General features: G+C 37.5%; 1 protein-coding gene across 7 annotated transcripts in view; it reads right to left on the bottom strand.

The window, feature by feature from the left end:
- ZMYM2 (zinc finger MYM-type containing 2) overlaps positions 1-15489 on the bottom strand; it is an 88778-nt gene that overhangs the window by 41379 nt on the left and 31910 nt on the right. For 6 of the 7 annotated variants that reach the window (XM_061374332.1, XM_061374333.1, XM_061374331.1 and 3 more), the window contains 2 exons: positions 3058-3208; positions 2021-2136 (listed from right to left, as the gene is read on the bottom strand). The exons of the other annotated variant lie outside the window; for it this stretch is intronic. In XM_061374332.1, the coding sequence (XP_061230316.1) occupies positions 2021-2136; positions 3058-3208 (267 nt within the window). The remainder of the gene's footprint in view (positions 1-2020; positions 2137-3057; positions 3209-15489) is intronic. 7 annotated transcript variants of the gene reach the window in all.

The following is a 15489-nucleotide window of genomic DNA, read 5'->3' as shown; positions in this document are numbered from 1 at the left end:
CTCTTTCTTACAAGGATGAGCACTCTTACAAGCTCTCCGCGCAAAGGAGAATATAAATATGGACATAAGTTGCACAACAAGCAGCTCAACCAAATCTTTCAGATGTTTTAGTACATCAAAATTGCTGAAACAAAAAGTTATGACTAAAGTAAAATTACGATCAACCCTAAAGTAGTGTAAACAAATTGGGAATATTCCAACCCATTTGTAAACCAGAAGGACTAAAATTTTTGCAGGAGGGAGATGCAGACCTGAAATAACAGTTATTCTGTTCTGAAAAGGGTAGCCCCTAACAAAGAAAAATGTATGGGAAGAATAGGCACAGTAGGAAAAAGGAACGAATACACATGCCAGAAAATTAAAGCAAGACTTATCTGTATTAGTAAACAATAAAAAAAATATCAGAGTTCCAAAGTAAACTGGTCATTTTTCTAAGAGATCATTGCAAAAAGCACTGCAACTGACCAAATGGATTAAACCATTTCTCAAAGTGGGTGCAATCCCTTATGTGTCACTTAGGTAGAACAAAATCCTCGAAGGAACACTCACAGTCCAAAGCTAACATAATGGTATACTGTCCTTTCCACCTAAATACAAAATGAATGGAACAAAGAAGCTGGTCTCATACAATCAACTCTTATTTAATGGTGAATGAATTTTATTCTTCTAGACAACGAATATATGAAAACTTTTCTGAGTTACGTGAGCAAACTAACTGCAAGCAAGTGACCACCTACCCATTTCTGGTCTTTACTAAGAAACAAGACTATATGACTGCTCTAATTAAACTCCTTGCCAACATTAGAGAAATAGATCTACATAAAACACAAATTGCAACAGAAGCCTCAACAAGGTCTCAGCAAGATAAGAAATCCACAAGCAGGATCAACTGATCCAGCAGTTATATTCAATAATGTTGCTTAATATTGACTTATGTGCAAATCCAGGAAGGCACAAGCTGTAGATGTCATTCACTAGCTTTATTTTTCTCACTCAAATAGCAAAAAGGTTTTGTTCTGAGAGCTCCTGGGGCTGCAATTTAATTGTAAGACTACATAGAATAAAGTAGATGTCAAATGAGTTGGACTATTACAGACTGGTCATTACATACTATCTGCATCTATTCTGTTAATCAGTTCTACTGACAGACATTTACTAAATTGGTTAAGATGGAAGCACAGAGCAGGGCTACACGAGGAAAGGCCCTATTGAGGGTATATTAAGGAAGCAATTAAGAGATTGATTTGCTTTCCGGCTGATGAAAAGATTGGAGTATAATGACAAATGGGAAAACCCTGTATGGCTGTAACTTTTCAATAACACATGAGGAGGCAGTTATCAATTACACAGTCCACATCTGGGAAAACTGTTTTTACATACAAAAATTGAAACACTTAAGTGCTCTTCAATCACCCAGAGATTAATGACTACAACATACCTTACATATGCCTTAAATCTTATTAAATATCCGACAATTTTCAACAAGCATACAGCTTTGTCCAGTGTGCATGCCATTATGCTTGCCACACTCCGGCTTCTGGACATAATTTAAACAACTCGTTTTGTCCATAAATGCTCTCATGGCTTAGGTGCTAACCTTTCATTTCAGAGACAGTCACTATTCCCCCACGACACACCTTTGTTTGTACAATATTCAAAATTAGAATGTTCTTACAGTATTTAGTATGAGAGCTGAAATTTGTTTATCTTCAACACAGAACAGCTCATCTCCATAAAGAAGCTTGGGTGGTAAAAAGATTACCAGTGATATTACTTTGTGTTTTTTTATGGTATCAAGGAGAAAAGGGTTATTATCAGATTTTGTAAGTTTAAGACAGCAGCTACTGTTGTCATTATGAAAGAATACTTTGAGCAAAGAAATTGTTATGAGTCAGAAGCATCTGCTATGTTAATTATACCTCATAAACACATATATACAAGTGAATTAAATATGCAAATACTTAACACAAACACAAGTACACAAATATTAGGGAGGAAAAGACTTAACACAACAGCTAACCTGAAATTTAGCTACACAACTGGAACTGCAAAAGCTGTACAGTTTTCCATCAGGCATTGTGGCTTGATATTGAGGTAAAGAGTTTCGTTTACAAAAGTGGCAAATAATTCCCATACCTAAAAGAAAAATGTAGTTTACAAACAAAATTAACACAAAATAGTAGCCAAAAAATTTTTTTTTAATAAAAAACATACTGGATTACAGGTCAGCTCTTCCCACCATTTCAATGTGAAAAGCTCTGATTTGTCTATTTTCCAGTCAGTTTCTGCAAGCCACATAAACCATAAGAAACTGAAGAGGTTGAATTCTTCCACTAAAGGTCAGCATTAAATACAAAATTGCACTTTTACTATGAAATTCATTAGAACATTTTCAACATTGAGTTTGCTGAACTGAGACCTATGCCTACTTCGTATATTTGAAGAACACACATTTTGAGTTATTGACCAATTCCTTTAACAGGTTAAAAATTCTACCTAGACAATATCCACATACATTATAACTATCTCCATCCTTCTCCAGTTCTTACTTGAGGAGATAAAATGGCATTGGGGTTGAATCACAAACAAAAGAATATTAATTCATATGCATAAAAATTGCACTATCATTCTGTGACACACCAGAGCATATTATGTCTCAACATTTTTTCTCACAAAGCCTTAAGAGAGTTGAAAACTGTTGCTGACATCAAGCAAAAAGGTCAGGGGAGAAAATGATCCCTCAGGAGTCATTTACTAGTGCTGAATATAAGGACGTTCTTTTTGCTTTGTTTTGGGTTTTTAGGGGTTTTGGTTGGTTGAATTTATTTTGATTTTTCTGGGGAGGGAATTTGTTTGGGTGTTTTTTTAGGGGTGGGGGGAAGAGAGAGGAAAGAGGGGGGAAACCAGGGGCTTGTTATTTTTTATTTAAAAACCCTGTGAAGTCACAGCTGCATAGATTAATTCTAAAACAAAACCACCCGCCCCCAGTGTTCAAACCTAAAAAAAAAAAAAGTCTAGTCTTAGCAGTGAAGAAGATCCATCATCCTTTTCACTTACTTTGTGATTCTGCATATTTTGATTTGTGTGTATTCATGCATACAGTTGAGCAGTATGGCTCCGTACATCCATTAGGTTCTATGAACTGAGTCATGTCAAAAAACCTGCACTGAGCTCTGCAGCCACTACAAGATGTTAATTTGCCATATTTCTAAAACATAAAACAAAGCAAAACAATACATCAGTTAAAACTATGTTTGGCTTTTAGTTTTAAATTATGGTATAACAAACACAAAGGAAAACTTATTTATTTGCTTCTGCAATTTGCTTCCCCATAAGAACCTTACTAACAAACTTTCATGATCATCCTCTCCAGAGCATTCAACTCTATGGAAGAGTCTTGCTCCTGTGAAGAAGCAGGATAAAACTAAACTTCTGTGTGAAGGCAAAAACCAAAACTCACCTATCAAAAAGCCACACACAAATGAACAAAAAAATAAAATAAACACACCCCCCCAAACCCGCCAACACATCCCAAAACACGCTGTCCCAAACCACACCATGTGCAAACTATGAACTGCAGTAAGAGTATACAGCAACTTGTGCTCAGCTGGAGATTTTGAAGCAACAATCCTCATTGATGGGACAATGGTTCTAAGACAAAAAAATGGAGTCTGATACGGCAAAGATGAAGGATACAAAATAGGTGCTTACTTTAAAAAAAGAATAAATTGTACTCTCCAAATTATAACCCTTAATATTATCAAGCATGAGTTAAACATAGCAGTTTCTTGGTAACAACACTATTTGGAGAACATTTAACTTCTCTTCTAGTTCCAGTCCTTCAGGCAGAAAACACACACTGCATGGTTCCTATGCTCCTCATTGGACCCAATGAGGAACTGTGACTCCATGAACATGGTTAACAGACTCAATTTTGACATCTCTTAGAGAAGTCAGTCAATAAACAGTTTCCCACAAAGGGGAACGAATGTTCTATAAAAAGCACAGAAAAGTCACACCAAATAGAAATACCAATGACATAGCTGACACACAAAATCAAGAATTCTGATCTGCCACATGTATTACATGCTCAAGTGTTAGGCAAGTATCTCAAACACTACAAATCAAGTTTGAAGACAAAATGTGTAGACACCTTCCCTGCCCAAATAAAGTGTCATGGTGTTGACACTGATCACAGGATTACTTATTTGAGCAGCAAAGCATCTCTTATCATAGTACTACAGAACGGCTTGAGTTGGAAGGGACCTGAAAGCTCATCTAGTTCCAACCACCCTGCCACAGGCAGGGACACCTTCCACCAGGTTTCTCAAAGCCTCATCCAACCTGGCCTTGAACATTTCCAGGGATGGGGCAGCCACAGCTTTTCCGGGCAACCTGTTCCACTGCCCTCATAGTAAAGAATTTCTTCCTAATATCTAATAAAGATTTGCTCTCTTTCAGCTATCAGACAGACTCTCTCCTTTTGAGTCTATTGACACTCAAGCACTTTTTCCCTTCTGCTGAAGCATGATTTTGGCACTACCTTTCCCTCCCTCCTTCTCAAGTACTGAAGGGGGAAGAAAAGGCAAAGCATGTTTCATAGGCACTTCAGCTTTGTTCAGAGTAACAGGAGCTTCGATGTGTAACTTTACTCTTCCTACCTTTAACTGCCTAAATTTGAGAACCAGCTAAATCCAGGTCTTACAAACAGCTAGAGAAGCAGCTGCTTTATAACATGCACTGCCTTTCCTATAGTAAAAACACGTATATAAAAGTTTACAAATACACACTCCTCTGCCACAAATAGGCTGTACCACCTTGCAGAAATCAGCAAAATTTCAAAATACCAGACTTCACAATTTTCACAACCTTTGCTGTGGTTTTCTACCATGAAATACCTAGAACAGTGTATTTTATACAACTTCAGGATCCTGCCTTCCCATCTTCACCTTTTTCCATCTGCCTTTAAAAATGTTACCCAGCATCTAACAGTCCTCATAAGAAGCCAGAATACTGACAAAATCTGCACTAAGTACCAAGACCAACATGCAACAATTATAGTGATCTATACCAAGCTGGAGCTATTCTGCCAATATACATTTCTCTCCTCTGACAGGCTAATAGACAAAAGCAGGCCATCAAGAATAGCTGAAATTACATTACCAGTGAGGATACAGAAGGTCAGTTTACAATGGACCTGACTTCTTGAACAAGCTTAATTGACAACAGCCAAGAAAAAAACCTGCATGCACAAATAATCCTGGTACCTCTAGAATATAAACCAAAATGTAAATCTAGAAGTACTCATGCAAATATGCTAAGACCTTAACAAAGAGTATTCAGGAATATCATCAGAAAATAGTGCATAGCTAAGGTGGAATTTTTACAAGTTCTAGGTCCGAAAGAAAAAGTAAAAAGATTAAAAAACAGGTTTAATAAATGAATTTATAGTAAGCTGATCAGAGCATAATCGAAAAAGATTCACTGTGTCACAGACCACATTTCTACAAATATCCCTTGAAAGTAGAAATAGCTTTTGCTAACAGCATCTGAAATACATTATTTAAATGATGTCAATAGAAAATCATGCACACAAAGTATAGTGGAGCAACATGTCCACTGCTTCTGAATGTCCAACACCCTTATAACATCAGAGTTCTTTACTGATTTTACTCTAGATCTTTCAGACTTAAAAACAAGAACAATCTTTATTAATATCTAGTAATAACCTAGAAAACCTAGATCTAAATTATCAAGACTACAAGAATATTAATTCCCACAAAATGTATCAAAGATGTAGAAGACTTTACAAGTAGAAACAAAAGCACAACAGCAAAGCTTTTACTTGACCCTTGTCACAGCAACAAAGTGTTTGAGCATTTCTGCAACATTAGAAGTTCAAACACGTTGTTACACAAGTGAAGGCAACAGGACACTGGTGAAGAAGAAAAACTTAAAATGCCCAAAACTTCAGATTTATTGCTCCTGAAATCTTGCAATCGTCATCTCCTTCAAGCTGAAGTTCTCCTGCATTATTACTCTTGACAGCACTCTCCAAACATGTAAGTTTGAATATTCAAAAGGAGTACATCACTATTACAAAGATCAATGCATACCTGAATGTATTCAATCAGCATTACACAGGTGTTTCATTTCTTAATCGGGGCATTCCCAGGCACAGCTACAGGTGGGGCAGAGATCCACAGCAGCCCTGAGGAGGACTTGGAGGTGTTGCTAGATGAGAAAATGAACATGAGCCAGCTTCAGTGCACGCTCGCAGCCTGGGCTGTATCAAAAGGAGCGTGACCAGCAGGTCAAAGGAGGTGATCCTGCCCCTCTACTCTGCTCTTGTGAAACCTCACTTGGAGTATTGTGTGCAGTTCTGGTGTCCTCAACATAAGGACATGGAACTGTTGGAACAAGTCCAGAGGAGGGCCACGAGGATGATCAGGGGACTGGAGCACCTCCCATATGAAGATAGGCTGAGAAAGTTGGTGCTGTTCAGCCTGGAAAAGAGAAGGCTGCATGGTGACCTCGTAGCAGCCTTCCAGTATCTGAAGGAGGCCTATAGGGATGCTGGGGAAGGACTCCTCATTAGGGACCGTAGTGATAGGACAAGGGGTAACGGGTTAAAACTTAAACGGGGGAAGTTTAGATTGGATAGAAGGAAGAAGTTCTTTACTGTAAGGGTGGTGAGGCAGTGGAATGGGTTGCCGAGGGAAGTTGTGAATTCTCCATCGCTGGTGGTGTTCAAGGCCAGGTTGGACAGAGCCTTGGGTGGCATGGTTTAGTGTGAGGTTTCCCTGCCCATGTCAGGGGGTGGAACTACACGATCTTAAGGTAATTTCCAATCCTAACTATTCTATGACTCTATGATTAATAGCTTATCTAACTAAAAGGCTTCCTTCATCGACAACATCAGCAGAGAACATCATACTGTACTATCCCATGCTTTTGCATAGCCATATGCAAATCAAGAACCTTCTCTTGTTCTTAAGTGTCAGATTTCCAGATGAAGCACTCTTCTCAAGGTTCTCAGATAACTTACTTCTACTCCCACATTCATCACGTTATCTTTCATCTCTAAGAATCTGCAGTATTAATTTCATTCTCCAGAAAAAAACAGCACCTGAGAATTATTTCCCTAGAAGTAACGTTCTTGCTGGAGTAAACAGAAGATTCACTAAAACTACAAGAACTACAGAAATACATTGGATCAAACAGCATTCTTAGAAGGATTTTTTGGCCTGGAAACAAGACAACTTCAGAGGATAACAACAGAACCAAAAACGGTATCACGTGGGATCAACTGTTGTTTTTTCTAATACTAACAACTATGGGAAATCACATGAGTATCAACACAAGTCGTTTCAAAACAAACAAAACAAGGCAAGCTCTTCACATGGCAAGCAGGAGGTCAGCAGATCATACCAGAGCGTCACGGATGGAAAAAAATGCTTATATCTGTTCAAAAGGAGGCTGGACAAGAACTAATTAAAGCTATCTGCTAAAAACAGCACACAGGAACATTGCATAAAGTTCAAGAGATCCCCTGACCTCTGGATTCAGAAGCTGAAGAGAATGCTTGGAGAAATATCCTGAGTATCTGCCCTGTTCTTACTCTTCCCTATGTGCCCACTTACATATACTGCACAAGTTTCAATCCCTAATCTGAACAAGAACAGCTGTTCTCATGTTCTTACTATAGAAGGTTTTTACTTAATTGAGTATTTTCACCATCCACAAGGAAAAGTGGGTGTTCAGAAAAGAAATTCCAGAAAATGTAAAGCTGTGTCATGTTGTGGGCATTTCAGGGCAACAGAGAGAACAAACTTCACCAGCAAAGCAAAAGACGGAACAAAGACTACCAAAAACTTCACTGCTAAGTAAAAAGGGAATTGGGGGGGGGGGGGGGGGGGGAGGGAATAACCACCACCAAAAAACCCACCAAAAAAAAAACACCAAACCCCAAAGCACCAAAACAACCAACCCCCCCCAAAATAAAAAAAAAAAAAAAATCATAAACCACAAACCCAAACCACAACAAACTCAAAACTTCCTGCCTTTTTAAGATCTGAAGTACAAAATCACAGAAACATGCAGACCAGAGGGAACCCCCAAAGGTCATGTGCAGCCCTGCTCAATGCAGGTCCAGAGCTGAGTCCTCAGGATCTTGACTGCCTAGTCAAACTGAAGCATCACAAGGAGCATTCCAAAACATCACTGGAGGTTCCTTCTATCTAAATCAAGTTTCTCATTATTTTCAAGTTGCATCTTTCTTCCACTGTGCACTTCTTGGAAGAGTCCAACTTTATATGCTCCCATTAGATAACCAGTCCCCCTTTAGCCTACTCAGAGTTGAACAAACTAAGATTTCCAAGGCTGTCCTCCTACATCATGTGCTCCAGCCCTTTAAACATCTTTATAGGTCTGCACTGAACTACCATCAGTATGTCAATGCTTTTCATCCTGTGCTATCCAAAACTGGATGCAGCGGCTCCAGATGCCATCTCAGAAGTGCAAGATGGGGGCTGCAGGGCATAGAAATCACTTCCTTTGACCTGCTGCCTACACTCTTGCTATTATAACAAGAGGCTGTTCAGAGAGGCTGTGGAGTCCCTAATCCCTGAAGATCCTCAAACCTCAAAAGGATAGGGTCCTGGACAACCTGCTCCATGTGACCCCGCTTGAGCAGGGGTGTGGACAACATAAATTTCCAGAGGTCCCTTCCAAGCTCAAGCATTCTGTGATACAACCCAGGATGCAGTCAGCCATCCTTGCCTCAAGGGAACATTGAGAATTCCTGTTCTACTTGCCGCCCACCAGAACAGCCAAGGCTTTTCCTCCAAAGCTGCTTTCTTCGCAGCATTTCAGATAAGGTACTGGCTTCATCTTGCATTCCCCATGATATTTCAGTTGAAGGCAAAAGTGATTACAGACAAAAACCTTCACATTCAAACTACTCTCAGTTTCAAGTTTCATTCAAAGATGAACTCAGAACCAATCCACATGAAAGTATCATGCATTTTCCTTCCATGCATCACTTTCGGAAAATTCAAATCTACAGTATCCTATGAAAACATGAAAGTTTAAGGACTGCAGTTTTAAAATAAAGTCGTAAGTAACTGTAACACTGCTATCAAATTGTAAAGAAAATCGTAGCAATTAGATTGCTAAGCCCCAAAAAATTAAATTCATCCAGTGAAAAAAAATTTATATGTAATAATGGCCCAGTACCATCTAAGGGGAAGATTGATGCTAAGTAGTCCAATTATACCTCTCCCTCACCACTACACCTAGATTCTGCATTAAGATGACCTGATTTTAGCTAGATCTCATTATGTATTTGATATCTGCCAAAGCATAAAGTCTAAGGTAAATGCAGAACCCTGAATATTCTTCTATTCTTACCATATTTTATTCTAAACTCACTCGTTCGTTCATGACTTGTGTGCATACCTGATTAGTGACTTAATTCTAGAAACAAGGTTTACTTCACAATAGGCATCTCATGATAGGTAACTAAGAAAAGACATTAAAATACTTCATGCGATTAGAAAATTCTTATAAGGTAACTAGTTCTATATATATTCCAAATCTTCTTTCTGTCCATCAGAACAGTGTTGGAACTCAAACTGGCAACTACAGAAGAGGCTATCAGGATGTAAAATTAAACAGATGAATGGGATGTATTCCAGAAATACAAGTACTGTTGCAACAGAAATCCAAATTCTTGGTAATAAGAGAAATTTCAGTTGGAAGGTTTCCAATGAATTTTTATTCTTGCCATTATCAGCACCAGACAACTTAAAATGAATCTCAATTTTTCCATCCTATTGAAAGGATTATGAAAGCTAACATCTAGAGCTCTTCTTGTACGCATCCTACTTAGGAAAAGAAAGTCTGAGCCCCTAAATAAACATCAAACCAATACTGTAATATCATGGTATTTTAGAAGTAAGCCTCACTTCTGCTTGCAACTGAAACTAATGAAAGTCTGTTTTTAAGCCTTCTGGCTGCAAAATTGTAAGCGCCTTGAATCTAAGCATCTGTGCTACAGTTTTATTCTTGACTGAGAAAAGCATTATAATCTGCTTCACATTCTTTCAGAAGACTAGAGCAGGATGAAGAACATGCCTGCAGTGCAGAGACCATTGCTGCTACTTCTCCCATGCACAGGCCAGCCCAGTGAGAACACCAGAATACGAGCTGATTACTACACCACTATGTAGCAGCCCAAAGATTTGTTTTCAGTTGAAGAAAATGCTTTGCAGTTTATTTGATATGGTCCACAGTAAAACAGATCAGTACATACTTGTCAATCCAGGCAAACTTCTCTCTGGTAGCTTTACAGAGTAACAGTTTGGAATTAGAAATAAGGTAAGTAGCAGAAATTTCTGGAACAGAAACACAGTCACCCTGTGTTCAAAGAGATTCAGGAGAAAGAAGTTTTCTGTAAGTAGCAAAGCAGAGATATTCACTACATGGAATTCTGTAACAGAGAACCCTTAGAATAGGGCAATCAAGAAAAAAAAAGCAGCTAAACTACTTCAGATTTATTTGAAAGAAGGATTATCTGGATGGATCCGGTAGCAACATGCATGTCTAAGAAAAGAACCAGATGTCAGCAGAATCTGTAACAGCAAAAAAAGAAACGGTATTATTTATTCAGTCTTTTGAAATGCTGCACCCAAATAATCTCTCCCCCAAGAGTAACAACCTTAAACTCTTCTCTGCTTCAACAGAAGAGACTGAGATTAATAATACCCCAAAAGGATTTGCCCAAGTCTTAAGAGCAAAAGCTGAAGTAACTGCTTTTGTGGCCCTTGAATGCCAACTGATTTGTGTTTATATTCCATCAGCTGAACTCTACAAACAGCCAAATCAATAACTTGTCCAGTTACTTTTCTCTGGTATCTCCAACTGTCAATGCTCCCTCTTTTTGCAAGTTTTTTTCCTACTCAAGGCACTTGCCTTCATGCCTTTGAGAAAAGGCGAGGTGAAATCCCTGCCTAAAAAACAAGTTACTTTTACATTAATTGAATGTCTGTTTCTGTTTTGCCTTTTCTACTTCTTCCCCTCAACCCTATCCAACTATTTCAGGTAGAGCAGTGCACAGATGTGGTTATATCCATCTTAACTCCGATACCTAGATCATACCATCTCCTTGACTCCTCTTCCTAAGAATTTCCTGTGCTCTCACATAGATCACACCTCATCACTTTGACTACCGTAAATACTTCTTCATAACTACAAAGCTGTACAAAGTTCTGATGCACCTACCTCACTTTAGCCACAAAGTAACATCCTGAACACTTACTAAGAAAGATATTCAAGTGCCTAAGGAAGCTGATTATATGGTTTTTATTGAAGAGCAGCAAATTCTACAGTTAAAGACAGACACTGAAACAAATGGCAGAATAAATGGCTGCAGAAAGCAGGAGTAAATAAAAGGCAGAAGAAAACATAGAAGAACAGATTCATTTCTAGAAGGCCTTGATTTGCAGAGATGCAAGAAACTGGAGGCATTAAATACAAAGAAGCCTCAAGAAAAAAAAACCAGCCAACCAACCCCAAAAAAACAAAACCCACACCACTAAGCAAGAAGAAAGGGGAACTGTTTATTTCTTGGTTAACAAAGATTTCTGTCATTTAACCATGGCAGATGGGGTAAAAAGCAGCTGGCTATCTCCATTTGTAGAAGTGTATAATAGTATCAGAGATTACTTAATACAAAACTAAGTAATATCTGAAGTGAGGCAGAAGTGATTTACCACATGAGGAAGAGACTCCACTATGAAGCACATTTTAAACTGGCTAAAACCACGTAACTTCTAAGTGACCACAAAAAAAAAGAAGAAAAAAAAAGAAAAATCAGTATTTCTAGTATTTCAACATGAAGAGCTTGTTCAACTCTCAGAATTATTCTTCCATGAACACTACTTGCTCTCAAAGCAGACACTTGGAAGCTACAGTTTACAAAGCAGTAACAACGGCAGGAAGCAGATTTGTGGCTAATTCTGCTATCATAATAAAAAGGACAGATCTGTCTTAATAGCAAAGCAGCAAATAACAGATACTGCATGTGACAAGACAAGCTGAAAACCCTAGATGCTTCCACTGAAGTACTGCATGGCAAGACATTCTATCACTGCATTCAGTGAGATCTAAACTAGTAGGTAACAATACATTTTGTGAGAGTAAATACAAATCCTACAAAAGCAATGAATCACAAAATATAGAACTGATATATGCGTACCAGTGTATACAGTGAAGGCTCCTAAACCCCTCCACACAGATAAAGCAGACTAAATGAATTTTAAGAATTTTATAAAAGCATGTGTTTTTTTGCAAGGAACAGAATTTGAAAGAAGGAAGCACAACTGCCTAAGTTGTTTTTTTTCTACTGGTTGCAAGGGATAGAATAACCTGGCTAGTCTTGAAACATGTTCAGTAGCAAGTATTTGTCTAACCAAGGAATTCAATCAAATGCACTTCTATTTAATATTGAAGGAAAATTTTCACTAGGAGAATAGACACTGCAAGCATCCTCTCCAACTAGGAAAACACCCACTTGGCTTGTGTTCTCCCAGTACTCATTTTATTACAGGGCTACTAAGAAACCTATAAAGAAACAGACAGAGCTGCTTCCTCTTTTTTTTTGACAGCACATGAAGACCATCACTTTAAAGAAGTGCCCAAAGCAAAGCAAATCCCAGGTCATATTCCAACAAGAATTTTAGTTACAGCAGCAGAGAAAAAACAAAAACAAACAAAAAACACCAAAAAAAAAAACCAAAAAAGTAAAGTAACATTATAAACTAGTAAAGCATTCAATGATTAAATGCTTTGATAGCAGAATCAAGAGCACTACAGATTGATCAGATCAGTAAGCAAAGCAGTTAAAAACTGTTTTTAGAAGCAGACAACAACTCAGCTTTAGCTTCGTTGAACAGCTGAAAATTAAAATGTATAGCACAAGCCAAGTCACAGAATTCACTTGTTTGTTAGAACAAGGTTGTCAAGCTTGTACCCAAATCCAGCAAACCAGGACACAAACATTGCAACTGCCTTGAAAAGGAATTCAGTAAACTTTGTAGAGACAGAAGATACGCAACAGTATCAGAAACATTGAAACAACATATGTATGTGCTTTTAGTCAGTATGAATTCATGGCAGGCATATTTGGGATGTTTCAATCTGTTGCATACACACTGATTTTTAAATTAATTACAGAAGTAACTGGTTATCATTTCAGTTATATGTCTACTTGAAGAAATAGTTGAAGAAACTGAAATGCCTACTTGAAGAAATAAAGTACTTCAGTATTTGCACAGACTGAAACACTTCAGTATTAAACACTTTAGCCACCTCCTTGTCAAATGTGATCGCATCTTCTAGCTTTATTCTCTAGTCTCATTCATTTTGTTTAGCATCATTCTTTAGGTCCCTCTTACCCCTCTACATGTGAAGAGTTTGAATTTCAGTGCAACAGGTAAAGAATTTATGGTCCAGTAGTAGTTTCTTCAGGTTTAGAAAAAAAAATAAATTCACTTTCAATATGCATTTTATTTTGGCATTTTTTATAAACTGTCAGAATTATTTCATTTTTGGAGGAAGGAATTTACCACTGTTTTCTCTTTTTCAAAAAAGCTTGACTTGGACTTAGCTGTCTTCATGAATGGCTGTTGTACAATCAGAAAATTAACATGCTCTTGCATATAACCACAGTGAGCATTAGTTAGCCTTTGTCTTTTTTTACCCCCTTACACAATTTATTAATCTGTTTATTTTTATCATGTTTTTTCTTAGTTTAAGATTAAAGAAACTTAAGTTCTGTAATTATTGCAGTTTTCAGTAAGAAAACACTATCACCTCACAGAAAAGCAAAACATGATGCAAAATTCAAGACTCATTGTGTCGCAGTTTTAAAGCAGGTTCTGAAACTGGTACGTAGAAAACTAAGTGCATCTATCACCTTGAGAAGTGACTCAGACACTTCAGAAAAATTACTTCTCCCCATCCCAGGAATAATACTGTTTCTCGCTCCCACCAACAGCCTAAAGCAGAGGAACAAAACCCTCTGTAGCTAATGGATTATCTGCACTCAAGTGGCCATTCTGAGAGCCACAGTAATTTTTATTATCCACAATTTTAAAATTCTCATTCCAGGAAGAAAAAAATGTCCATGATAAGTTATTGAAAATTAACTGGTCAAATCAGTGTAATATTTATTTAAAGAAAATAGGGATGAAGTAGATAGTTACATGTCATAAGAGTCAGTTTTCATTTATTACTACTACAGATATATAGCATATTGATAAGCATGACATGTACAATATAAACTGCTTAATACAAAGCTCATACTAGCAAGACCTACATGTTTTACAACTGTAATAAAAACATTTGCTAAAATTGTTGTGACACACAATCGTTGTAAAAACAATGCTGTAATCAAACGACATTGATTTTTCCTGTATTATCAATTCCATTGGGTTTATTTCATTGTGTAATAGCAACTCTCCCATGTTCTCTCCTTCACCGGTTCTCTTTTAAAAGCAAGATCTAAAAGAATTCCAAGAAACATTGTTACGACTGAAGAAAGCAACCTACAATTTACCACTGTGGCCCAGTGAGTTGGCAGTGACATTTTCCAAAATCTAAATTCCTTTTTTAAAAACCACAGAATTCCTTGAAAACATTCAGTTAAAAAGAAAAAAAACAAACCCCTTAAAGTAAAAGGAAGTTCAAACCTAAATAATTCCTGCTAGACAGCTAAATATTCTCCAATAATTGTGTCCTGAGCAACTTTGAATCCTACAACATACACTACAGAACTAGATAGTTTGAGTTTCTCTTACTATCAAAAATACCCTCAAACCCCCAAACTCCAGAAACATTTGAACCCTACCAGTTAAGAGTTACACTTAATCACCAGTCCAAACCAGATGCACATCAGCACTAGAATTAAGGTTCTCACAGCCTATTATGGCTGCCCAGCAACAAATACTTCTATAAAAGAATTAAGAACTTGCTTGAATAAACGCTGTTATCAGAACTGGATACACCAAAACAATGTGTCTCAATCTTAAAGGTTTTCTGAAGGCTCTCAAAATAATGAACGATACCCAACACTACTTGTGACGATTCCTGATACTACAAACTGCTCCTCCCCAAATCAAACCAGAACATGTAACTTGCTACCCATACCCTTCTCATTTGCAAATACACATCTAAACACAAAATACAGTTTCTAACAAAACAGAGTACAGTCTGTAATGAGTTAAATACACATTTATCATTCAACCTCTCAAAATTCCATGTTCATTTCACAATTCCATGTGCACTGCATGTTATACTGGTTGTGTGGGAATGTCAAGTTCAAAGTTAATCTCATGTCTTTTTGTTTCTTCAAGAGACAGTATTCAACGTTTCTTCAAGTCTTTCCATGGCTTCTGGACATGCCTACGTTTCTAGTATCTTGGAAAC

The sequence above is a fragment of the Neopsephotus bourkii genome, unplaced genomic scaffold (genome assembly GCF_033783945.1).
Source record: "Neopsephotus bourkii isolate Nb327-2 ecotype Australia unplaced genomic scaffold, CSIRO-AGI_Nbou_v1 NB_1638, whole genome shotgun sequence".
In the NCBI taxonomy this organism is placed as follows: Eukaryota; Metazoa; Chordata; class Aves; order Psittaciformes; family Psittacidae; genus Neopsephotus; species Neopsephotus bourkii.
Note: the sequence above shows the minus strand (reverse complement) of the source record. Positions and strands in the feature narration are given on the sequence as shown.